Source organism: Coccinella septempunctata, chromosome 8 (assembly GCF_907165205.1).
Source record: "Coccinella septempunctata chromosome 8, icCocSept1.1, whole genome shotgun sequence".
NCBI lineage: Eukaryota > Metazoa > Arthropoda > Insecta > Coleoptera > Coccinellidae > Coccinella > Coccinella septempunctata.
The window spans coordinates 5,433,817-5,460,643 of NC_058196.1; the positions used below are offsets into that span (position 1 = coordinate 5,433,817).

The following is a 26,827-nucleotide window of genomic DNA, read 5'->3' on the forward strand; positions in this document are numbered from 1 at the left end:
CGTTCGACTATGATTCCTGGTATTCTGGATCGATTCGACTGAAAATCTATACTAAGCATAAAGTAAGTCGGTGTCTTTGCTCAACTGCAAACTCGTAAGAAATACCCCGTATAAAGTTTTCAATCATAATTTTATTATTTTCGTTGCCTGCATGTATGATTGTCACCATATAAATTAATTTTTAGGTTGCCCCACCAGTTGATCAGATTGATTAATAATTGTTCCGTGGTCAGACGACTCTGAGGAATACCCCACTTCATGAAAATATATTTAAGAATACACAATTGCAATTTGTTCTTCATTATCAATATAATTTAAATGATAATTCTGAATAACCAGATGCGCTATAAATTTCAAAAACAAATGAAAAACGTATATTCAGAACGGAAAAACTCAGTTGAACATTATTTGCAAATCCATGTTTATGCAGCGCTGTTTTTTTAAAATGTGTTTGACCACAAAACAATTATTCATTAAAAATAATCCGCGAATGGAAAACAACAACGATTCATTGATCAATCATTCAATCGTACAGACGACTAAAATATTAAAATTATGATGAAAAACAACATACAGAGTGTTTTTCATAGGTTTGAATTTGAATGTTACCCCAATGATTGCGGTCCTGATTTTTTTTGTCAAATTTTAATGTTCTGTTTCATTGAAACTGCAACTTTAACTTGATAATGAATTTTCATTCGTATCGGAGTACCTAAGACACACATATGAGGTGTTTTATGGGGTGTTTTTTGAAGTCGGCTAAATGCCCCCTATTCACGGTTTTTGTTTGTCCATTTACTCTTGAAATCCCCTATTTTCTATATTACAATAATTACAGATTTTTTGGCATTAATAGTAAGTAGTATATATCAGTCTATAAATTAAACAATAAAGCAGTTATTATTAGCAAAAATTTGGTAAATTCTCCCTATAAAACCAACAAGTTGTTGATTGTGAAACATACCTACCCTATATACAGGCTGATCAACCGATATGGCTTATTGCACTTCTATGGAAACTTCCTGTTAAAGAGGAAAAATCCTACTACTTTTTTATTTCAGATTGCACAACCAGTATATCTTAGCTTCGTGACATATCTCATTTTATGGCAATTTCAACATCGCGCCACACCCTGGGAAGAACTCAATAGTTCATGAGCTACTGGGATTCTTATAAGAAAAATGGTGAAAACGGAAGGTCGCTAATTTTAACGTATTTCTTTTGAGTGGGTTATTCGAAGAAATCTAAGTATCTTCAATTCTTTTATTATGTAGTGTTATAACACTGGTTGCCACTTGATCATTCTGTAACTTCCAGAAAACAGAACACACTTGAAATTTAATGACTAATTTTTACACTTCATCAATGATCAAAATCAAAACTTCCAACACAGAAATTTATTAGAAACAATTCATGAAAAGTCAAAACTATCAATCAGAACATATAATTTTAGTTTTTTTTCTGAGATTTCCGAAATAATCAAGTAGTTTTTCTTTGATGAATAAGGAAGATATCATTTCAGTTATACGGTTTATTTAAGTAACACTTTTTAAGTAACCCCTCCTCTTTTTCAGGTAGAATCAACAGCAACAATAGAAAATATAGGTTGTGAATTTGATGAATGCGATTTGTCCAACTTGATGATCTTTTCAGAAGCACTCTGTACATTATAGGTCCGAAAAACAAACAGTGGTAAATACCTAATAATGAAAAAACTTCCCTATAGCATAAATATTGATTCTCTAGTAGTATTCAACAAGACTATTTCACCAGAAAATATGTCGAAGAGTAGTATTTGACAAACACGCATTTCCGAAGCTATCTTGAATTTGAGAATTTTATCGCTAAAAATTGACTTGCTATTTTACTGGTTTGCATGTTTTATCGATGTGGAATATTTTTCACAAAAAATGGAATGAGTGGAATAATCATCACAAAATTATATCTCCATAAATGTCTTATAAGCCATCGCAGTGAATCACCCTGTATATTAGGAATTCAATAGTAGAGCAGATATTCCCTACATAATGCTGATTTTTGAAATACCACCGCTGTCTGAGATCTAAGAATATGCCATTACAAACGAAAATACTCCTCAAGTATATTTGCGGTGAACATATTACAAAGCAAACGATACTGCTCATTCAATAACCAATTCATTGAAAGTAGTCACTCCTTTGATTCAGTCTACATAATAAACAATTTCTTATCTTTACTGATACTGTATTCTCCTCGATTCCAGGGATGTACAAATGAAATCTTCAGAGGCACGTCAACAGCAAATGATCTTTGTCCAACATTATTGATAAAGGAAACAAACATCTCATATATGAACTGTTCTGTAGTATTCCTCCAATAATCAACTAAGAGAATCTTAACCATCTAATCTTCTCCATATTACAATTTGGATGAGGATTACATGATACATGAAACTTAAGTATCGAAAAAGTGAAATAATTTTCGTTCATCAAAATGGATCTTCGAGTAAGGATAGTTATTTTGTCTATTAATTTCATTATTTGTACAGTTGTGAGTGAGGAAAAAGTGGATAATAGTGATTCTAAAATGAGGACCAGAAGTTCTAAATACAGTATTGAAGAACTGCTCAGCAAACAGTTTCCTCGTAAAGTTTCTAATGATATTTTCATGGATCCATGTAAAGCTGGTAAGTTGCATGATATTCTGCAAGTTTGCAACAATCGATTTTGTTTTGATAGTTGTATGTGAAGATGAAAAGTATACAAACAACTACATGTTGTAATTGTCGTGTTATCCTAAAATAATGTTTAATTTATTCTTTTTTCGATTATTTAGATAAAATCCATCAATTAGTTATCAGGGGAGGAAAAACAGTCTCGCAGCTTCGCTTTATGTTCGTTACTTACAATCATCATTCAATCCAATATCATATTGTCAAATTCCAATATTTTAGTATTTTGAGTTGTTGACCCTAGTAATCAGTTCACAGTGAAAAAACATAATATTAAATTACCGAATATTAACTAATCATAACAATAACATAATACGAACACCTCAATAATTAATTCTGAAAATACTTTTGGCACAGCGAAAGCTTTTCAAAAAGTATTCATTCACATCGAAAATTCATCCTGTTGGAGAAGATTTGAAGTTTTGTTCCTAATAGTATGTAGTCCGCAGTACGAGTCTCTAACTTGGAATAAATTCAATACAATTGAATCAAGTAATAATTTATCGTGATTGTGAAATGAATAAATTTGTCAATAAATCCATGCTCGTACAGGTCGATTAGAATTTCAGATCGCTCTCTTTATGATGTGAGAAAATGTTCTATAGGAATAATTGAAATAAATGGAAATCACTCAACGAATGTTTTATTCTCAAAGTGTATATCGAGTAAACATCTGAACAGCTTATTTATCTGATATCAACTCAAATATATGTTTCTTCAATAAAGGTTCAAAATGTTTTTCATTATCTAATTGACCATATTCTAACTTCGGCAGAAATTCGTCTCCGCTATTGTGTTTTCGTTCTTGTAACTGCTCAATGTTTCCTAGTTTGGCCAAAAAAACTTTGCTTTCCAAGTACTTTCTTGAGTTATAATAACATCCAGATATGTATAGGTCTTGCAGAATTGGGAGGCACACCGTTGAAACCAGATGTTTCTATTCGGGACATCGGTTTGGTTAGGATTAGGAAACAGAGCAGTCAAACTAGGAACTAGTACTTCTTGCAAAAAATGTAAATATCCAGCTCCATTGACATTTCTTGAGAAGAAAACTGATTCTTTCAATCCAACATGAGCATCATGAGATGATATTTCTTGAGAAGAAAACTGATTCTTTCAATCCATCATGAGCAATCCCTGCCTAAACCTTGACTGTTTCTTGATATTGAGTCTGCCCTTCCTTCATCGAGTATGGGTTGTTGTCTGTCCAATACCGACAATTTCGAAGATTTACCTCGACATTTTAAGTGAACGTTTACTTGTCCTGAAGCAGGACGTGTTTACAAAATTTCTATCTAGTAAAGGGTCTTTCATATTGAGTTTTCAAAAGTGCGCGCCTGTGTTTTATATTTCAAACATCAGACGCCTCATAGCAGAGTCTGAGTCAACTACTTATATGGCATATTATGCGCGAAAATTTACTGTGGAAGGCCTAAATTCAATTGACACAAAAATTGCTACCACAAGTTTATTTCATGCTTTGGGACAATTGGATACTGCAACAGAACACTCTGAATGGTGCGAATTGTGATCCGCACTTTTCCGAAAATAATGCTGGAAGAGCCATAACCGTTAACTGTACCAGATTAAGCGACCATGATCACAACTTCTTTATGGCCAAAACTGGAAAATACTGATACTGAGGACATGTGGTTTAAACAGCTACGTGTAATACCTCCAGAGGAACTCAGCAATCACCACATAAAAAGATTCCAGACCGTGTTATTTCCAGAATCGGTGACGTAGATTTATTTGCCTTCAGGATCTTGTGATTTGACACTGTTAGACTTATTTTTCTGAGTGAAAGCACAGGTCTACATGAATCATTCTTGACACATTTTGAAGCATTGCAAGGAAATTATTTGAGTTATTGGTGAAATACAGCCAGAGGGTGATTTTATATCCATAATTTTTTCCCAAAACTGGAGTCTTCCATTGGGATTATCTTCAGTGAGGATTGTCATTTTGAGCGAATGAATATTCTGCATTTTAAAATTCCCATCACTGAAGATTTCCCTATCTATCTGTCTGGTAGGGATATAAGGATTTTTTTGAAAAGATAAAACCATGCATTCATTTTCAGTGAGGGCCCTCACAATGACAAAGATTATTCGCATCTTTCAACTGTTCATTTTCCCGAAACTGTTTTTAAATCTTCCTCACGGTACTGCGACATAGGATATACAAGTATCAGGATACTTCTCTCTCAGTATCTGTCCTATCCTCGTAGTCAGTCATCATTAAAATTTCAAACTTGTAGGTTTCAGTTAAATAAAACATTTTGTTGAACATTGTTTTACATGAAAAAAGTCAATTCGAAATAATTATTGACTAGTTCGAAATTATTCACAAAACAAAAACTGTATTTGATATACTAAATTTATTTCAAGTTAGAAAGTCGCACTGCTTTTGTTTTATCTAGTGAAAGTAATTATTTTTCAGAAGCTCATGCTCACGGTTTCACGTGGTTAAAACGAAGAGCAGACAAAACCTGCCTTATTGTTTTAAGTCGATTAATCGAAAAATGAATAAACTCAAAAAATGGAGTTATAAAATATTAACATATAGAAAAAATTTAACGGACACAACCCTCTGAGAAATATTAACCGTAGACACGTGTTTCGGGCTTTTGGCCCTCATCAGTATATTGAAAAAGTGCACAGATGAACAACATTTGGTGAAATATCATCTGAAAACTAACGTCAACAAACGGAACAGTTGAGACAAAATGCATTTAGCTTGAGGTAACAAGATAACTTGGCGCATTGGGTAGCGAAAATGCAAAAAATAAAATTAATAAGATTAAAAATGTTTTTTGAATTTATTCAGAACAAATTATGTTGTGTTGTGTAGCTTCTCATCAAAATCATCAACACTCACAAAATGGGCCACTTCCTTCGATATCAATATCTTCTTCAATATCAAATTGGACATAATTTTGGTCATGATTTTGTGAGAAAATTGTCAGCTAAATTGGCAACGAGAATCACAAGTCAGTTAGTCCTGTTAGTCCACTATACACGAACAAATTGCTGTTGGTTTTTTCCATTGCATATGGATGTAAAACGCAATTATTGACCAAAGGGTTTTCACAAATTATTTGAGAGAAAAAAATGCGTTCAGTACGTTATTTGCGGCTTTAAAACCGTTTGTATCAGCCGAGACTGGACAGTGAATTCTACCGAAAGTGCGTATGTAACTGAAGAGAATTCACGGCGCATGAATTCACAAGTAAATTCTCTGGAGAACTCTCGGATGTTGCAAACGGGATTTATATTATCCACTAGTTGAGAGTTATGGCACTAACATTTTTTAAATTTTAAAAAAATAGGCAAAATGCGTATCGTTTACTCCTCAAATATTCGTCCCATTGCACTTGAGATTGCCGTGTGGTGAAGAATCTACATACTTATTAGCAATTCGTATTTGTGAAATTGAAATTTTTTCAGATATATGGTGTTTCCTGAGTCGTTTGCCTTAGCCTGATGGTGAATGCAGCTCATCCAGGCCTTTCAGAAAAGTTGCGTCTTTTGTATCCTAAAGCTTTTAGTTTCGGAGATACGGGGTGATCCGTGAACATTATCCTAAATTTCCGATAGCCATAACTCTGGAATGCAAGGTCCGATTTCGATCAAATTTTATGGATTTGTTCACTTCAGAATGCTTTTTCAAACGGACCATGAAAGGTCAATATTTTCAGGGCAGTACTCAGAATGTTTTGATTTTTCTTTCAAGTCCCAAAATCTATATTTTTCACATCCCTCACAGAAATGTCGTTATTGTTATGAAAAACTACCTAATTTATCTTAAGCAATTCAATTGTCACTTTGCATGGCAGACTCGTCAAGAAAATAGGAACCGGACGAATTCATATTTTATGTCATTTTTTCGAAATGCGGTCCTCTTTTTATTCCTTCGGTAATGATATTTATTGTCCTTTGCCCAGATTCTGAATTATTTTAAAAAGTGTTCAATTCTTTTTCATTTAAAACCCTCAGCGCATACTGAGTGCTCGTAAAAAAGTGATTGAAAGGATGCAATGTCGAGCTCTGAATTCTTTTGAAATTACATATTTAGATACAAACCCTCCCAGAAAATGTAATCCGTAATTGTATTTGCTTCATGACACACATTAGTAGTAAAATTCATTACCTATTCCGAAAAACATGAACCTCTTTATTTCCTTTCATAAAACAACAATGAAAATGTACTATTATCAAAGATGTTCGAAATGCAGTTCTTCCATCTCGACACATTGCCTAGCGCTTCAAATCCGATTATTTATAGCCCTTCTTATCATATCGGGATTTTATTTAACTTCTGCGCAGGCCCTTTCATACTCTGTCGCAAATGTTCCCGTGAAGTATCACTTTTTCACACACACTCAGTGGGAACTGAGGGTTTAAAATGAGAAAGAGTTGAACGGAATTTGAAAAAATTTAAAATCTTGAACGAAGACAATAAATAATATCCCCAAAAAATAAAAACAGGACCGCATTTCAAAAAAATGACAAGTGTGACATGCAAAGTGAATAAATTATGCAGTATTTCATGGCAATAACGAAATTTCTCTAAGGGATGTGAAAAATATAGATTTTGGTGTTCGAAAGAAAAATCATGATATTCTGAGTACTGGCCTGAAAAAATCGATATTTCTGAGCCGTGTGAAAGAGCATTCTGAAGTGTATAAACCTATAAAGGTTGATCGAAATCGGACCTTGAATTCCACAGTTATGGCTATCGCAAATTTAGGCCAATGCTCATGAATCACCCCGAATCTCCGAAACTAATAGCCTTAGGAAACAAAACAAGCAACTTTTCTGAAAAGCCTGGATGACCTGCATTCACCATTAGGCTATGGCTATGGCTCATGAAGCACCCTGTATATACAAAAGGGTTATTTTATCAATTTCGAATTGCGGATGAAATATGTATCTCAGAGAAAAATTATATAAAACGGTAAAGAAAGTATCACCTTCACGCAGCTTCAAAGCTAGTGAAGGTAGAGGTGATAAACTCATTGAAATTCAAATGAGTAGATGAAATATTCTACAAATCATTTTCCTACAACTCTATAACAATGAAAGATTGAATCACAGTTGAGTCACAAATAAGTATTTCTGATTGATTTGAAGAAATTTTTCCAAGGATTACAATGCCTTGAAAATTATAAATTGGCCATTGAAAGATATCAGATTGCTGAACTCGCTCTCAGGAGACTTCAGTGGTATTTCGTAGAAAATGATGGATACCTACATTGAAAATGAATGATTTTATTCAATGAGGCTTTAGCAGCGATTTCGTTTTTGTCTCCTAACTTCTCAACCATAACATATACGACAAGACTGATAGTTCTCTTATTCACGTAATGTTTCAATTTTCAAATAAAACATTCTGTATTTTAATATATTATTAGATGAGGTGTAAAATATTACATTACGATGTTTCAGCTACATGAATTTAAGGATTATCGATATGTGGGGAATATTTCCAATTTATTTTCATATGATAATGGCAAGGTGGCTTCGACTGACCAGCTGCATACCCACTAAGAAGTGCCTGTCCTTGCTAATTCTCATATTTCAGTGTACAATATGCCATATCAGAACAATTTTCAGCCTTTGTAATTTCTTTGGTGATATCATCATGTACGTTGGCCTACCTGAGTCACCTGCACTGAGTTTAACTTGAAATAGGATTATTTATGATTATCACATGGTTATACAATTCTTTATTTAGTTCTTTAGTTCAATTATGGATCTTCATCAAGTATCGGCCATATGAATTCAGTGTCCTGAGGTCGGTTCAACCGTGGGTTTTGACCACGAAAGGTTTTGCTATGAACTAAACAGTGTGACCTGCCAAGCTTTGAAAAAGTTAGCCTCTATTTAATGCAGGGGGATTGGGGGACATTTAGATGCTGGTTCGCCGACTATCACAAATGACGTTCATTCAATTTGGTATGTGGAGAGGAATTTGAAGAATCATTTACTTATATCTCGAAACTCCATAGATAAAGGTTTAGAGTGTGAACATCGAGAGAGATTTTTTCGTCTTCTTTAATGGTCTATTCAAATATAAGGAGTTTTTGAAGAATGAATTTTTTCGTGATTAAAAATCTATCATTGGTGTAGTGAATTTCGAAATTCCCCGAAAAATATTCTTTTTATCTTAGAAAACGAGTGAAATCTAAGAGTAAGAATATTCTCTGATGATACAATTTTCAACTGTGTAACGCGTGACAGTAGGAAGTTATCAATTCAATACAGACGATGCCAAATTCAAGAAAAATTTATCAATATATCAATATCATCGGGGTGTGGATACGGGAAAGTTCTGATAAACCGTATAGTTGTATTCGCATAATTCTTCAAAAAAACGAGTCAAGTAATGATAAATGAATTTCGAGTTTTTCACCCAACCTCTCCATACACAGAGTTAGTCAGACAATAATGAATCGAGTACGTATATCTAAATGTTCAGTAGAAAAGATAAAAACAACCCGCACTGCAGAGCAACGTTATTCCAAGAAAATTTTGTGCCGTTCTGTAAGCCTGTTAAATTGAGAGGATCTTTTCTAGATAGCCGGTGCATCTCCCTAAGTCCATATAATTGATGTCTTTGTTCTTAAGAACGCCGAAAGGGAAAACTAATTGTTAGTGTATCCTCCAGGAACTTTTTCTTTGAAGCCAGATATATATCAATCAACAACGGGTCCCTCAGAATACTCCTATGCTTAATCATACCAATTCAATCGAATTAGCAATATGGGGACGAAAAACAAAAACAGCACGAAGAATGAACTTTCTTTTTTATTGCTCATAAAGAATCATCAAAAATTTCACCACACTGAATTATTTGCTTTTCAGAAAGATTCCGATAGTAAATTAGTACCTCATATTTATTTTTTTCTATTACAACTACGTTCTCACCGAGGTTCTCACTCACCAGATTCAATTTCGTTAACTACAACATAATTATTATAGTAGGAAAGAACAAGTGACTATGATACTATGAAAGCACCTGTTGTACTTGGTTACAATATATTGAATTTTAGTCTAGAATATAGAACACATGATTCAGTTGTTTCTTAAAAAGTTCATACTTCTTCTTATTACTTTGGCTCATTGAGATATTTTGTTTCATTAATTATTATAGAATTCATATTCAACAATCATCAAACGATACTGCTTAATATAAAGGAAAATTTACTTGAAAAGGTACCATTTCCAAAAAAAATTTAAAGTTTTCATCCGATCACTAAATGAGAAATGATCGCAGTGGCTCACATTATCTCCTAAACTAGAACCAGTTTTAAATAACACCACTGAGATGACTCAGAATTACTCACCACTTACGTACTTAATTTGTTTTCAGTTCTGTAGGCATCGTTGTCTGTTCAGTTCCGACAAAGTATGCAATCCAGCATGATTCCGAATTTACCCGTTATCTATTTCTTCATTGTCGTTTTTGTGGCCGATTTTCCTGTAGTTTTCTGCAGGCAGTGCGAAACTCTCAAGTTCAAAAACGAATCGGACGTGTACAGAAAGTGTTGCCTGATGAAAGATTCCGAGAAAGATTTCGTCAGGGAAGATGAAAATCAAAAGGTGATTTCACTGGATGGTCACTTATTTTTATGTACCAAAATAATCATGACTGAGGAGGAAATGAAGAAGATGAAGAAGAAATATATTCCTACATTCGATACTCATAATTTCATAAATACACAACCTCGTTGTCCAGAAGGTCAATCTTATAACTTCCAAGGAGAGTGCGAGGAAAATTCTAGCCTATTTTGAACAGTGTTTGGAAACAATTGTGTCGAATAAGAATATCATATTCAGAATCATTCTAGTATTCAAAAGCGAAAATATTGTGAGTGTCATTTTGTATTTTGAATGAAGGGTGAGAATCTCAAATATTTGTAATGTTTGGCTGAAAAATATTAGAATAATAATAAAGAGAAACCTATATTACTTTTTATCACCTTTTGGAGGAAATTTATCGAGATTTGTGTTTAGAATAACCAAGATTAAAATATCGTTAGTGTCATTACCTTGATAGAATGCAAGATACAATTGCATGAACCTATCGTGAGAGTCTGTTTACAAACATGGAGCAATAAATTAATTGACCTCGCTTAAATCTATTGGACCGTGAATCTGCAGCTTAATTGAAGGAGTCTTGAATTTCCATAACATACATTTTCATATCAATTCTACAACTCAACATGGTTTTTCGTTATAATTTTTTCGCAATCATTATTCGGTTTGAATCATCGATGGCTTATTTTCGAATTAATTTCAATAAAGAATAAATGAAGTGGATTTTCTTTATCTTTTGCGGTTACTTTTGCTTGCATACTATCATGTTAAGTGACCTTGATCCTCAGTTATCTTGAGGCACTCTCGACAAATCTTGCTTTGATAAAGCTTTCGATAGGGCAGTTGTGTTCTATTGAAGACTCCATAATCCGAGACTATTTGTCTATGGTGTCAGATTGAGGTGAGTAATGTTAGTGGCCTTGTTTTTGGTTATTATTTCTAATAAAGAATTAACTTGTCGAAACAATCCTCACAAAAAGAATATCAGATCGATTTAAAAGTTCAACATTTTGTGATTTGGAGTTCTTTAGTTATAATTTTCAATAAAAATTCAACGAATTTGTTGGACGTCGCCTTTGAAAGGAGTTTATACCATTGGACTCCCTCATGTGTGTGGAGTTGGCCCAGCACTTTTCGATTTAAAAGAAACATTGTGCTGAATTGTGCAAGGCTTTTGCTACTTTGTGCCGTTGAAATTTTTTTTTCCAATTCTATGCGGTTCTTGAAATATTGCACAAAATGTACAGGGTATCCCAAATTGTTTTTTGTACTTCTAGACTAGATAGGTAAAAACGTTGAAACGAGTCCTGGACTCGATTTTCATGAAAAGTCCATTAATGAAAACCTTTTCACGATATTTTCATTGGTTTTGAAGATATAACCAAATTTTGATATTTCACCGATTTCGAAAATGTGCCATAACTTTTTCATTTTCGAAAATATCTTAAAACGAATTAAACTTTCTATAGGCACTTTTTCACAAGGAACCAGACACTGCATTCGATTTTTTTTTATCTTTTTCAGTAAGTTGTAAGAGTGAAAAAAAAACAACTTCGTTATTCCAGATACGAATGCATTCTTTTGCTCTAGATTATTTACGAAAAGAAGCATTGCCATAGATATAGTCAATCTTTCATTTATCAATATTTTGATGTTTGCTGACTACGTGGAAATAATTAAATTGATTTTCAAGAATGTATGAACATTTTGGAAAATATGATATGTTAGTTTGCTTTATTGAGTGTGGCCAAAATGCAGAATCGGCATTAGAACTCTATTTCAATCGCCACCCTGTAAAAAGACAACCGAATCCGCAGATTTTTCGAAGAATAATGGAAAACTTAAAAAATTTTGGAGCTTCGGAAAGCCTCGACCTAATAAATATTTCAAAGAGAAACGAGAAGAATCAGAGGTGAACGTGTTAAGGGAGGTTGTGCAAAATTCTTCCGTATCCATAATCCAAATTTTAGAGGACACAAACATATGCCGAAGAAGAATCCAAAGAATTTTGAAAAACAATAAATTCAGGCCCTACAAAATACGGATGGTACAACGCTTATATCCTGGAGATTCACAGCGGAGGATGCAGTTTTGCGAATGGTTATCTCAGAAATGTGATCAGGATAATGCGTTTCCTCGAAAAGTTATTTGGACAGACGAAGTGAGGATTAATAGTGATGGTATATTCAATAGACATTATGAACACTATTGGTAGACCAAAATGAAAATATTCTGGGACCAAAAATATATGGAGAAAATTTGGATACGCAGGCTTATTTGAATATCATAGAGAATATTGTTGAGGATTATATTGACAATATTCCTCCAATTGAATCGAGGTTGCTTTTTAATCAGCAGGATGGTGCACCTGCCCAGAATTCGCAACGAACTAAAATACTTTATTCGGGAATCATCAGTGGATAGAAACGCTTGGTCTCATTGCCTTGCCGGCAAGATCACAAGATCTCAATCCTTTGGATTTTTTTGTATGGAGATATATTAAGAATAAAATTTCAAGGCTCCATTCGTAAATAGGACTGATTTGGAGCAGAGAGTCAGGAACTCCATTGGAGACATTTCTCGCGTTGTTCTGTTCAATACGGTGAATTCTGTTAGAAAATGGTGTCGAATTTGTTTAGAGTAAAAAGGTCCTCAATTCGAGAACTCTTTATGAGTTATATTATTAAAATTAATTATAAAAATTTCGCTCGATATTAATTCGAATTAACTGTAATATTTTGTGGTTTATGATTTCTTAGAATTCTATAGACTAATGTATTGAAGTATTCGATGTCTGCATCATTCATAGAATAATGTATGAGATACTCAACAGTTAATGATTATTTCACTTTCATGCTGATTTTTCTTAGAAGAAGTAAGTAATATATCGACATATATATATATAGATATATACATATATTTTTGGAAAGCTATTTTTTTTAATACTATAAAAACAAAAAAAGAATGCATTCGTATTTGAAATAACGAAGTTGCTTTTTCAACCCTCAGTACAAAAGATAAAAAAATTGAATACATTGTCTAATTCCTTGTGAAAAAGTGCCTATAGAAAGTTCAATTCGTTTTCAGATATTTTAGAAAATGAAAAAGTTATGGCACATTTTCGAAATCGATGAAATATCAAAATTTGGTTATATCTTGAAAACAAATGAAGATATTGTGAAACGGTTTTCACTAATGGACTTTTCACGAAAATCGAGCCCAGGACTTGTTTCTAGTCTAGTAGTACCAGAAACAGCCAAAATCAAGCAATTTGGGATACCCTGTATAGGAATGGGCCAGAACAGCACTTCCAAAAAAATTATACCTACTCTTATGTCTGAAATAGATTGCGCTATAACATGTACTGAGTTGTGAGGTTCGAATTTTCACGAAATTCACGAAATATCCCCTTATTTCCCAGAAAATCTGAAATGAAGAAAAAAGTGAACCCAGGACTTTTGTTTTTCGTTCCTAAAAATGAGTGAAATAATTTGTGCTACATTCGGGCTGACTTGTGACATGAATATTTCCTCGAAAATTCGTCGAATTTTCCGGGAAATCGTGAAACTGAAAATACAGCTAGCCCAGCACGTTTTTTCTTAACGGAAATATATGAAAAAATCTGTGCTACACATATACTAACTCGTGCCGTTGAAATTTTTACGAAGATTTTTCTAGCTCCATGAAAGATAAATATTTTTTTGAGCTTAATAAACTCCAGCTTGGGTAGCCGATTATTATTATTGTTTCTGAATAAACTTTTCTGTATCAAGAAAGTCAGACAATAGTTGAGCAGATGAAGTTATAATTTCATTTTCATCGGAGAATTAGCTTACAGTCATCAGCTATCCATACTTTCCCTTATGTTTTTGTTATACATTTCAAATAATTTATAACTTAACGAATCGTATATTGTACCTTCAGAGTTGCAATCATCAACGGTGCTGTTACCATGTGCACTGATTTTCAAACAATTTACTGATTTTTTCTAATATCCACCATTTGAAGAAGGAGTTGGAAGCTTTTTCTGGAAATCTCAACAGCACAGGTCAGCACAACTATATACAAAGAAAATTACTTTTTTCCATAACCTTTATTTTTCGTGAATCTAAAAAAATCTTCGTGAAAATTTCAATGAAACAAGTAAGTAATAGGTGTAGCAAAATTTTTGAATGAGTTTTTTTTAAGAAAAAAATTGCTGGGTTTGCTTTCTTTTCATATTCGCGATTGAACGATAAGTAAAAGTTGTGAATATCACAATATTATAGCACTTCACGAACTTCTTTTTTTCCATTCGGTGAAGAAAAGTATTTCTAGCTTTCCGAAATGACGAACTGATCGAATTGATTTATAATGAAAACTCCATGTAAATTGGAGGTTTCTGACGCTTTTTGGACTGACACCTGAAATGCTGTCAGTCAGAAAACTTATTAACTATAAAACCAGTTTAGGAATTTTAATCATCAGTGAAATAATATTCAGCACAAAGATATATCCTCGCTGACAAACCGAAAAATACGTGTCTACGGTTTAGAATTGTCTGAGGGGGCTACTTCTAACAAATTCATTTCACTTGTTTTCAAGAGTCTCCAGTATACCCCTCAATGAATGTAGATGTGTCAATTCTTCGCTTCTAGCGAAGTTTCTATCTGATGAAGAAATATTGCAGCTAAGCATGGATTGAAACAGATAATATTGAAATTGCTAGCCTATGTGTGTAAAAAGTAGTACTTCTGAACTTCAACAATAAAACTGTGGATTCGGAATTATCCTTATTCTGTAGTAGAATTTTGTGGAAACAGTACTTCAAGAATTCCTACACAAAAATATTCAACTATGCGTACATGAATGAAAGACATGAATGTTTATAAAACAGATACTTGAATCTATTTTATTTATTCAGCTAAGAGTCAAATGACCTTATTTTACAGAAATGAAAAATAAATATAGCTTAGATCAGGAGAGCTGAAGCAGCAATTATGAAAATGTGAACCACAGATTATACACTAGCCAGATTTGAATACAATCAAAAGTTAACCTTTGGTTGGGGAAATTTTGCAGGTTGGGCGTTTTACAATCACACAAAAAGTGACCCCTGAAGTGAAATAACAGAAATTTTCTGTTTCATGAATTTTATTCAAAATATATATCATTATCGCCATTTGAAGTATATTTCAGTCAACGATATAATAATAATAAGAGAGATTAGTATTAACAAAGCTTGTTTTATTAGATTTATATATACCCATATATAAATGAAGAATAACCTCGACTACCTGAAGTAATACGTCATACACCGAACAATTTCGAAGTCTACGAATATTATGATTTTTTCGAAGGATTCAAACTATCGAAAAGTGACAAGCATGATTTTTCAGTATTTCAGATGAAATAGAGCATTTGATCACTCATTCAACAGGAAGGTATTATCAATAAGTTTCTTGCTATACAGAGTGTTTCCTAATTGAATGTCAATATTTATGGGGATGATTTTTGGGCACATTTCAAGAAAAAAACCTTATATAAACATATGTCTTAAACGTTTTACCTTTTGAGATACAGGGTGGTGAAGTTTTCAAAAATAAATAAGACGCGAAGAACTGAATTTGAAGACTGATGAACTGTTACACAAAATAATGACAACCGCCTTGACAACAGAAATATCAAATTTTGGTCACAGCTTATTACGATAAGTAGTAATTCTTTCATACTTACATACATAATGTAATTTATTTCAATGCAGAGAAACGTCTTTTATTTTAATGAGCGAAAACCGTGCATCGGGTTGAAAAAAATCAAGTGATCAACTTTGGTGAGAGATGATTGGGAATTTAAAAAAAAAATTTATTTCAGGAAAAACCTGTGGCGTACCATCAATGTCTGCCAAAATAAGTAGGTCAAATTACGTACGAACGCCACTGGTGTAAATTAAAAAAAAAGTGATACATTAAAAAATGCCTCTTGATTCATAGTATATGAATGACAAGTTCCATTGAAATATTCGAAGTGGTGTTGTAGATATTAATAATAAATGATTTATTTTTGAAAACATTACCACCCTGTATCTCAAACGATAAGACCTTTAGGACATATGTTCATAAAAAGTTTTTTATCTTAAAATGGGCCCAAAAATCACCCCTATAAATACTGACATTCTATTAAGAAACACTCTGTATATGTACATAAATATTAGGCCAATGACAAAATTCAAACTGATTAGTAACGGAAAATTTTATTTTATTATTTTGAATTTCTGTAACCTTCCGATTCAACTTTGTTCCGTTAATATTCAATAATTCAGATAAATGTCACATCTTCCACAGAGGATGAGTTCGGCTTGAAGTCCTACAGATCAAACGGAGAGAGCACGGAGAACGTGACGTCATTTTTAGATCTCGTTCCCGGTCATTTTCAAACCCGAACCTGTGCTCAGAGACCGAAGTCGAATTGTACTCGATTGAAGTATATATATGAGGTGCTCAGAGTCAAAAAGTCGCTAAGCCGAACTCAACCAGAGAAACTAATCAAATAACCTACTTTTAGGTGAAACCCCTCATTTATTTCTATTACGCCAACATTAGAAAATATATTTGGAACTGAAGGTTACAGAACCTTTATAATAAAATTATTGTAAAACCCAAGGTATAAGCCTAACCTTAACCATTGATGGTAAAACCAGACCATAGTAGATAGTAATCCAATATGGTAAAAGCATTTTCAAGTCTTATTTTAAGTAAAAGTAGAATTTTTTCAGGTGAATTCTTAGGGGACATAGCACTCTCAGATGAAGACTACAAAAAATTCATGAAAGATCCAAATTTTCAGAAAGAATTAGAAAAATACAAACAAGAAGTTTTGGAAGGACTTCAAATCGAGGAAGAAGGACTGACGGATCTTCTGAGGAAAAAGACTAAACATCCTTCGACCTACGAAGATTCAGTGAGCCTTAATGATCCACTTGAAGTTAATCAGGAATTTGGAAGTAAAAACAATGGAAAAAATGGACAAATGCTCAAATCCGGATACAACCACCCTTCCTTTTCGTCAAAAGCCAGAACCGATACTAGACATGATGTCGCCGTATCAAAAAACATCTCCATCGACGAAGATATTTCAGAAACCAAAACATTTAAAGGAAAGTCGCAGGAAAATTTTCAGAAGCGAGTGAAGAGACATCACCGAAAGAGAAGAAACATGTGAGTTTTATGAAAACATTTTTGCTGGTATTCAATGAAAGAGCTCTTACATTCTAGGCATTTTGAAAAATCATTTCATAATTCTTCTTAAAAATTTTATTATTTCAGAAGAATTTAGATCCGAATTAATTCGTAAATATGATTTTTGTTGCGGTTAATCATGTCGGAACTGTGTTAGCGCCGGGTTGGATATCTATAGGGTTATTCATCGAGAAATGCGCTTATACAATCAGGGTTCGAGTATATAAGGAAAACCGAGGTGCTTCTGAATAACCCATATTTTATAGATCTATGATTCTTTATTACCAAAATACATGCGAGGTGATTTATTGATTTTACTAATTTTTTTTTCAATTAATGGTAAATTATGCACCACTTCACGGATTTTTGTAATATTCGATTCGTACGTTATTTATGCAGAATGCAGTCGATTAACATAATGAAAAAAGTCGTATTCCAGGTCCAGCCTAAAAAAAGTCCAAACAGCACTCTTCATTTCGATATATTGTAATTTCATTTACAAATTTGGAGGGACAGAAAAAAATAATAAGACTAAATGTATCTATTCTTTTCGTATTCAACTTTTTCACTAGTTAGATTAAGTCAAATGTAGATGTTTCGAAAATTTGGTAGCACAAAATTTTAAAAAAATAATTGTCTTCCTCAAATACTTCTTTTCCATCTTGAACCTTCAACTATTTTGATGTTGATTTTGATTAAGGACATGTCTTCATATGGGACATATACACTCATCGGAAAATTACTCGGCCCCCGTGAATTTTGTCAAAGTTCGTTGTCCAAGAACTCTCGTAATTCTTCATAGATTTCAATTGTTTTTACGCCAAAATGTTGATGAATTCTTTGGTTTTAGAACAAACTCAAGAAAAGTTTTCCAAAAATAGTGATAGCTCCTTTACCCAAGGTGGAAAATACAGGTATTGGTAGTGCAATTTCTTAACAGCCTGTGAAACAGTTCGGGAAAGTTGTAGACTTTATGCTCAGTTCATCTTTTTCGCCATCTTTCAGCATTCATTTCTCATCGACATCTTTATTTCTTTTTAATATACATATGTATATTCAAATAAAAGCCTGGAATTCTATAAACATGCCAAGGTTCTTTTATGGTATGGGCCAATATATCAAGAGCGGCACGTATAGAATTATTATTTATTGGAAACGGAGCTCTAAATGCTTAACGTTACATACAAGACGTTCTTCAAGAAGCTGTTATTCCCTATGCTCCGTTTGTTGGAGCAAATATTGATGAGATTGATTCCCAACGATAAGAATGGACTTCATGTAGCTCGGATCTGAATCCGATTGAACATCTCTGAAATTCAAAGAATTTCATCGTCCTATACTATCCGAAAGAATTGCCGAAATGCGTTTTGCGTTGCAATCTGAATACGACACATTTCCTCGAGATCACATTAGTCGTTTTATCAAGTCGATGTCTTGGCGATTGAGTGCAGTTATTTTCGCTAGAGGTGGGCATAAAATATTGAAAATGTCAATTATGATTTTTTTGTTTCTAACTACTGTTAAATATTGAAGCATCCATTCTTTTATTTGAATACGCGTTTTTCCAAAGAAAATCAAGATATCAAGGTGAAATAAAAACTGAAAGATGGCAAAATGAATGGACTTTGTAATTAACTGAGCGTAAACTCTACAAGATTCCCGAAATGTTTCACAGCGTGTTGGACTGAAAATACGGGTTTTTTTCACCCTGTTTAAATGAGCTATCATTATTTCTGAAAGACTTTTGTTTCAATACCAAAGAATTGGGCGTAGAAATAATTGAAATCAATGAAACATTACGAAAGTCCTTGGTAAGCAAATCTTTTTTTTTTCCGGTGAGTGTCTATTATTACCAATGATTAACTTTCAAACGCTTGTATGCATAAATTGATTATCACATTCGACCACAAATATGAAATTATGAAAAACTGTTCGGCCAGAAAGGAGCATAACTTTATGTTGAACAAAAATATCGTCGCTGCAATACCTAAAAGTACAACAAAGGCATAATCATTTTTGAATATTCTGATGTATTCTCGATGATGAAAATAAAATGAAGCATTGAATAATTACTGTTCGATTCAGTAAATAATATACTTTGTGTTTGATATGGTGTAATTTTAATCCTGAATTTTAATATTTGCTAAATGGATCAATACGAATGCACTGCTCCTTTTATTATTGTAACCAGTCCGGCCCTTGCGGTCGGACCTTTCGAGAACCAGAGCGGTCGAGAGCTTCCAGAATAACCGCGAAGGTACCTGAATGTTTCCGGCGCCTATATAAGCCCAGCGGAGGAGCAGGTAGGCAAGTACAAGTACAGTTATAGTTCAAAGTGCAAGCGACTAGTGGAAATAAATACGAGTGGAAATAAATAGTTGTGTCATAGTTAGTTTGTGAGTTGTAAGTGTATTAAGTGTAAATAAATAATTTAAATCAGTTGGACGTTTTAATTAAGCGAAGAAAACGTTACATTGGTGTCAAGTGTGAGGTTCAACATCGCTCAAATTAAATAAATAATTTTGGATATTTGGAGTTCATGCCAGTGACCACAAGATTACAGAACGCAATGGAGACTCAAGCGGTAATGGACTTTTTGAGTAAGATGAACGAAAGAATGGAAGAAAATTCTCGAAAATTGAATGAGAAAATGGACGAGAACTCTTGTAAGTTGAATGAGAAAATGGACGAGAACTCATGTAAGTTGAATGAACAAATGGAAGAAAATTCCAGAAAATTAAATGAGAAAATTGATGAGAAATTGAATGAGAAAATGGACCAGATTAGGGAAAATTGTAACGATGCGGTGAGTCAACTTACAGATAAATTGGATGAGAAACTGAAAACCATAAATGAAAAATTCGATAAAGTGGACGAGAGATTCGATATAGTCAGTGGAAAATTTGACGAGGTTGATGAAAAGTTTGACAAGGTAAACGGAAAGTTTGAAGAAATGGCAAGAATAATTGAACATCATGCCAAATTGATAGATTCCTTGAAAATAATGTCAAATAGAACAAATATTCTGGCTTCATCACCGTACAGCACAGCGAAAGCGGAAAATGATGGCGAAGGTAGTAGAATGAAAATAAAGCCTCCAACTTTTGATGGAAAAATACCCTGGTCGACATATCGAAAACAGTTTGAAGCTGCTGCCCTGGCGAACAATTGGAACGACAACGAAAAAGCTACGGCATTAATAATAGCTCTACGAGGAGAGGCACTCAACATTCTGCAAACGATTCCGGAGAGTCAACAAGCCTGTTACGAAGTTCTTACATCGAAACTTCAGATGAGATATGGTGATGCTCATCTACAACAAGTATACCATGCACAAATAAAGAACCGAGTGCAGAAAACAGGGGAAAATCTCCAGGAGTTTGAAGCTGACGTGGCGAGATTAGTCAGGCTGGCTTATCCATCTGCTCCAGATAGCTTCCTGGAACAGCTATCAATCCAGACATTCGTGGATGGGGAAAAGGATAGTGAAATACAACAAGCCCTGAGACTAGCACGCCCTAGAACCATAGATGATGCCTTAGCCCAGGCTTTGGAAATTGAGGCAGCGAAGCAAGCGTCGCATAGAGGACACCTTCGTGTAAGACAAGAGCAAGAAACAGATCGATTTGTTGAGGAGATTGTCAGAGAAAAAGTCCGCAGAATATTGCTTGCTAGGAAAAAGGATGCTGTGTGCTGGAACTGCAACAAAAGGAGGCATTTCAAGCAAAATCGTCCAGAATTTGAAAGGGCTACAGCTGGGAAAATAAAAGGAGTCGCTGTGGTAGACAATGGCTCGACCAAAACCATTGAGTGTCCCCAGAATTCCAGCCATTGTTCGCGTCTGGAAGGGAAGATCGATTTAAGGCGGACCACCGTAATCGAAGACGACTGGCTACCTGAGGAAATTCAAAGAGCACAAGAGGAAGATAACGACTTGAAAGTAATCCTGAGGTGGAAGAAGAGCGGTAGACGACCTACTTGGGAAGAAGTATCCAGACTGAGCCAGAATATAAAGTCATATTGGGCACAATGGGAAACGCTGAAGATTGATGGAGGTCTTCTGAAACGTTGTTGGGAAAATGAAGATGGAACTGAGCAGAGACTTCAGTTGATTGTGCCGAAGAGCCGTGTGACAGACATTCTGACCAGACTACATAACGGAACTTCAGGTGGACATTTCGGGATAACCAAGACATTGGAAAAAGTCAGGCAGCAATTTTATTGGCCAAATTGTAAGAGGGACGTTAAAGATTGGTGTAGAAGATGCAAGGTTTGCGCTTGCAACGGACCTTATGGTAGAGGAAAAGCACCAATGAAGCAATATAACGTCGGATCTCCCATGGAACGAGTAGCTATCGACATCGCTGGCCCCTTTCCCGAAACAGACCATGGAAACAAGTACATTCTGGTAGCGATGGACTATTTCACGAAATGGGTGGAAGCCTACGGTATTCCTAATCAAGAGGCAAGTACGGTAGCTGATAAATTGGTCAGAGAATTCTTCTGCAGATTTGGAATACCTCTGGAGCTGCATTGTGATCACGGCCGAAATTTTGAATCGAAGTTATTCCAAGAAGTATGCAGCAAATTGGGGATTCACAAAACAAGGACTACACCTCTTCATCCACAATCAGACGGCATGGTCGAACGAATGAATCGGACCATGGGAAAACATCTAGCCAAAGTAGTTTCTGATCACCAGCGGCATTGGGATGAATATTTACATCTATTCACCATGTCATATAGATCTTCGGTTCAAGAATCTACCAAGGAAACTCCATCCAGTATAATGTTCGGCCGAGAAATAAGGCTGCCTTGCGACTTAGAGTTTGGATGTAAGCCTGCAGAAGAAGTAGCTGGGGAGGACTACGTTAGTAAATTAAGGAACAAGCTGGATTACATTCATGACAAGGTACGCAATCAAATGCAGCAAGCAAGTGACCGAATGAAAATGCGCTACGACATAAAGGCTATTGAAGATGGATTCACCACTGGAGATCTGGTGTGGCTACATAATCCACAAAGGAGGAAAGGTTTTTCACCAAAGCTGCAGAGACAGTGGAAGGGACCGTATGAAATAATCAAGAGGATAAATGATGTAGTTTACCGGATAAGGAAGCTCCCCAGAGGAAAACCAAAGGTTGTCCATTTCAACCGATTAGCCCCGTACGCGCAGGACAAAGAAGAAGTACGTCTTGTGGAAGCCCCGATGCAAGGTAGCAGCGATTACCAGAAGTTTATGGATTGTTATGGTGAGACACGCGTTGCACGGTTCGGCGTTACACAGGAAGTACATCAAGATCTCTTTACCGTGTCTGACGAATACTCTCTCGCTCATTGCGTAGCGGAGGACCTTCGTATGAGCAAAGGAATAGCAAGAGTATTCAGAAATAAATTTGGACGTCAGGAACAACTATTGCGACAGCAGCCAAGAATCGGAAAAGTTTTGAAATTGAAGGCTGAAGGTCGGTTCATTTATTACCTAGTCACAAAGCAACATTCCTATCCGAAGCCAACCTATCAGAATCTATGGATGGCACTGCATAGCTTGAAAGAAGACCTTCAACGCTTTGGGGTTAGGAAATTAGCTGTTCCCAAGCTCGGTTGTGGATTGGACCAGCTAAATTGGCGAGTTGTGCGAAGCATGCTAGAGGTGGTATTTAAGGGGACTGATATACGGATCCTGGTGTGCAGTTTCAACCCAAAGCAGGCCAGGGCGCCTGGAAAAACTGTGGAGTGCTACTTCCATCAGAATGGCTACTGTAGGAATGGTGATGAGTGCCACGGTCCTCGGAGGAATTCACTAAATCTGTTCTGGGACAGAACAGGCTTAAGGAGGGGACAGTGTAACCAGTCCGGCCCTTGCGGTCGGACCTTTCGAGAAGCAGAGCGGTCGAGAGCTTCCAGAATAACCGCGAAGGTACCTGAATGTTTCCGGCGCCTATATAAGCCCAGCGGAGGAGCAGGTAGGCAAGTACAAGGTGGGGCAAATCAAACAGTGCAGTTTTGAAAGGTTGGTACTTCCGGTGTGGTGGGGATAATCCTATCACGATAGTTTCATGGTTTGGTCTGGTGAACAACGGGGCTTCGCAGTCCGTACGTTTTTTGAAAATGGTCGATCATTCATCGCAACTCAGCGAGATTTCCGGGTCCACTTTATCCTTTCGCGTCATGATACCGTCCCTCACCGTAATGTAATCGCGAATTGGGTGAGTACATTTGAAGCAACTGGTTCTACACTAAAACCTAGGGGTTCAGGAAGACCTAAAACGGCAAGAACACCGGAAAATTTGACGAGAGTGAGAGAAGCTATTGAGCGATCGCCTACTCGTTCTGCCCGGAAACATTCAATTGCATTGGGCATTTCCAACCGCTCAGTAAGGAGGATTTTGCATGAAGACTTATTCTTCCACCCCTATAAAAATTTTGATGACGAAATTGCGTCAGATGTTCCCTATGCACCTCGTCTCTCTGAGGGGCGATCTGAGTTGGCCCGCACGCTCACCGGATTTGAGCATTTGCGAGTTTTTCTTGTGGGGCTACCTTAAGGAAATGGTTTTCAAACATCGGCCTCACACTTTAGAAGAGCTAAAAGAAAGAATTAGGGAGGAAATTGGTGCTATACCGACCGAAATGTGTCGTAATGCGGCAGAAAACTTCTGAAATCGTCTCCATCAATGCATCGCTGCTGAAGGCCATCATCTTTCTGATTTAATTTTTAGAACATGATAAAATAAATGGCATGATGTAACGAAAAATTTAAATAAATTTAATTCCTGTAAGTTGCATACTTTTTTTTTAATAGCCTTTCAAAACTGCACTGTTTGATTTGCCCCACCCTGTACAAGTACAGTTATAGTTCAAAGTGCAAGCGACTAGTGGAAATAAATAGTTGTGTCATAGTTTGTTTGTGAGTTGTAAGTGTATTAAGTGTAAATAAATAATTTAAATCAGTTGGACGTTTTAATTAAGCGAAGAAAACGTTACATTATTATTTTCAGCGAGAATCCTTCAAAAGAATCAGGAAAAGATCATACACTAGCTAAAAAATTATCAGAAATGTATACAAAAATTCTAATTTTCTGATTTTCTGTTTTGTTCATCCTTCAAAATATAAATCCCTTCCAACTTTATTTTCTTATTAAATATAAGTATACTTTCTAGGGAATGACTTTTACACAAATTTTTTTTAACTCAATTTCTCAACAAGGTTGAAATATTGAGATTAGGAGAATAAGACATTGTTTGCATGGAATAACTCTGAGGGAGTACCATTTGGGAAAGACAATCTGATTGTTTTTCAATTCACTATAAGTTTTAACAAGTTAAAAAGTGGAAAATTTCCGCCAATAGGCGGATAATCGAAACACATATCGTTCTACTCTTCTGAGCTTTCCAGATTCCTCAATGAAATTTTAAAATATTGATATACCTACAGGGTGTTGTGCCGACTCGAAATATAGTCATTGATTTTTTAAGGTCCAACATGGAATAAAATTTTCTTTATTATTTATGTGGACTCCACTGTTGACAGAGAAAATGAGGATAAAATCTTAGAAAAATATGTAAAGTTGTTCATAATGATTTCTTGAATGAATAAGGGGGATGAATATATCTTATATATCTCTTTCTATCTATCTAGGCAAAAAGGACGATAGATCTATGGGTTATTAAGAACCATCTCGGTGATATATTCCTGTCGTAAGGAACACAAATAATATGCAAAATATTTCTCGTATATGAAAATTCTATGTATACATGCTTGCAGATGAAAATATTTTCTATACTTACTATACTGCAAAAAAACTCGAATAACTTTCAGATGAGGTAGGTAACTCGAATAACTAGGACCACCCTGTATTAATAGTTTCAAATGTATCAGTTGTATCTAAAAATTTCGTACTTGAACACAACTCATTACATAATTTCAATAAAAAAAAATATCAAGAAAGAATTTATATTTTTGGCCAAGAATGACCTACTACTTTTTCCAGAAAGTATGATGGTGCCAAACAGCAGAAATTAGAGTCTTCACTACCTATTCACGATTTCGTCATAAATTTCGATATGAAAAGAAAAAAACAATACTCCCCTGTTCTGAAGAAAATGGAGCAGGACAGTTCGTTCCGACGTAGAGTGACCAGGGCAGCTACCGCAAGAAAGGAGAGAGTTTGGGACTACGGAGTGATTCCATACGAAATAGACGGGAATTTCAGCGGTGCACACAAGGCATTGTTCAAGCAGGCCATGAGACACTGGGAAAACTTTACTTGTGTTAAGTTTGTCGAGAGGAACAAAGACGACCATCCGAACTACATAGTTTTCACACAAAGACCTTGCGGGTAAATTGGCTATAGGAAGTAATATTGGGGTGTTCAGGGAATTTCTGATTTGCATTTATGTCTTGACCCCATCATAAAATCATAATATTAGTGTAATTATCGAAATTTGATTTAAATTCAGCAACTGTTTCGACGCCACTTTTTAATTCAAACCTAAGTTTTGGTTCATCTCACATAAAATAGATACATAGCTCGTAAAATTGAATCACTTTTATTCTATTGTACAGGGTGGGGCAAATCAAACAGTGCAGTTTTGAAAGGCTATTAAAAAAAAAGTATGCAACTTACAGGAATTAAATTTATTTAAATTTTTCGCTACATCATGCCATTTATTTTATCATGTTCTAAAAATTAAATCAGAAAGATGATGGCCTTCAGCAGCGATGCATTGATGGAGACGATTTCAGAAGTTTCCTGCCGCATTACGACACATTTCGGTCGGTATAGCACCAATTTCCTCCCTAATTCTTTCTTTTAGCTCTTCTAAAGTGTGAGGCCGATGTTTGAAAATCATTTCCTTAAGGTAGCCCCACAAGAAAAACTCGCAAATGCTCAAATCCGGTGAGCGTGCGGGCCAACTCAGATCGCCCCTCAGAGAGACGAGGTGCATAGGGAACATCTGACGCAATTTCGTCATCAAAATTTTTGTAGGGGTGGAAGAATAAGTCTTCATGCAAAATCCTCCTTACTGAGCAGTTGGAAATGCCCAATGCAATTGAATGTTTCCGGGCAGAACGAGTAGGCGATCGCTCAATAGCTTCTCTCACTCTCGTCAAATTTTCCGGTGTTCTTGCCGTTTTAGGTCTTCCTGAACCCCTAGGTTTTAGTGTAGAACCAGTTGCTTCAAATGTACTCACCCAATTCGCGATTACATTACGGTGAGGGACGGTATCATGACGCGAAAGGATAAAGTGGACCCGGAAATCTCGCTGAGTTGCGATGAACGATCGACCA

The 26,827-nt window shown here is 35.2% G+C and overlaps 1 protein-coding gene across 1 annotated transcript in view; it reads left to right on the forward strand.

The window, feature by feature from the left end:
* Window positions 1-2,267: 2,267 nt before the first annotated feature.
* The window catches only part of LOC123318574 (tolloid-like protein 1), a 41,453-nt gene continuing 16,893 nt past the window's right edge, over window positions 2,268-26,827 (forward strand). The window contains exons 1-3 of the mRNA XM_044905246.1: window positions 2,268-2,665; window positions 17,069-17,510; window positions 25,526-25,873. Coding sequence (XP_044761181.1) covers window positions 2,473-2,665; window positions 17,069-17,510; window positions 25,526-25,873 — 983 coding nt within the window. The 5' untranslated portion in view covers window positions 2,268-2,472. The remainder of the gene's footprint in view (window positions 2,666-17,068; window positions 17,511-25,525; window positions 25,874-26,827) is intronic.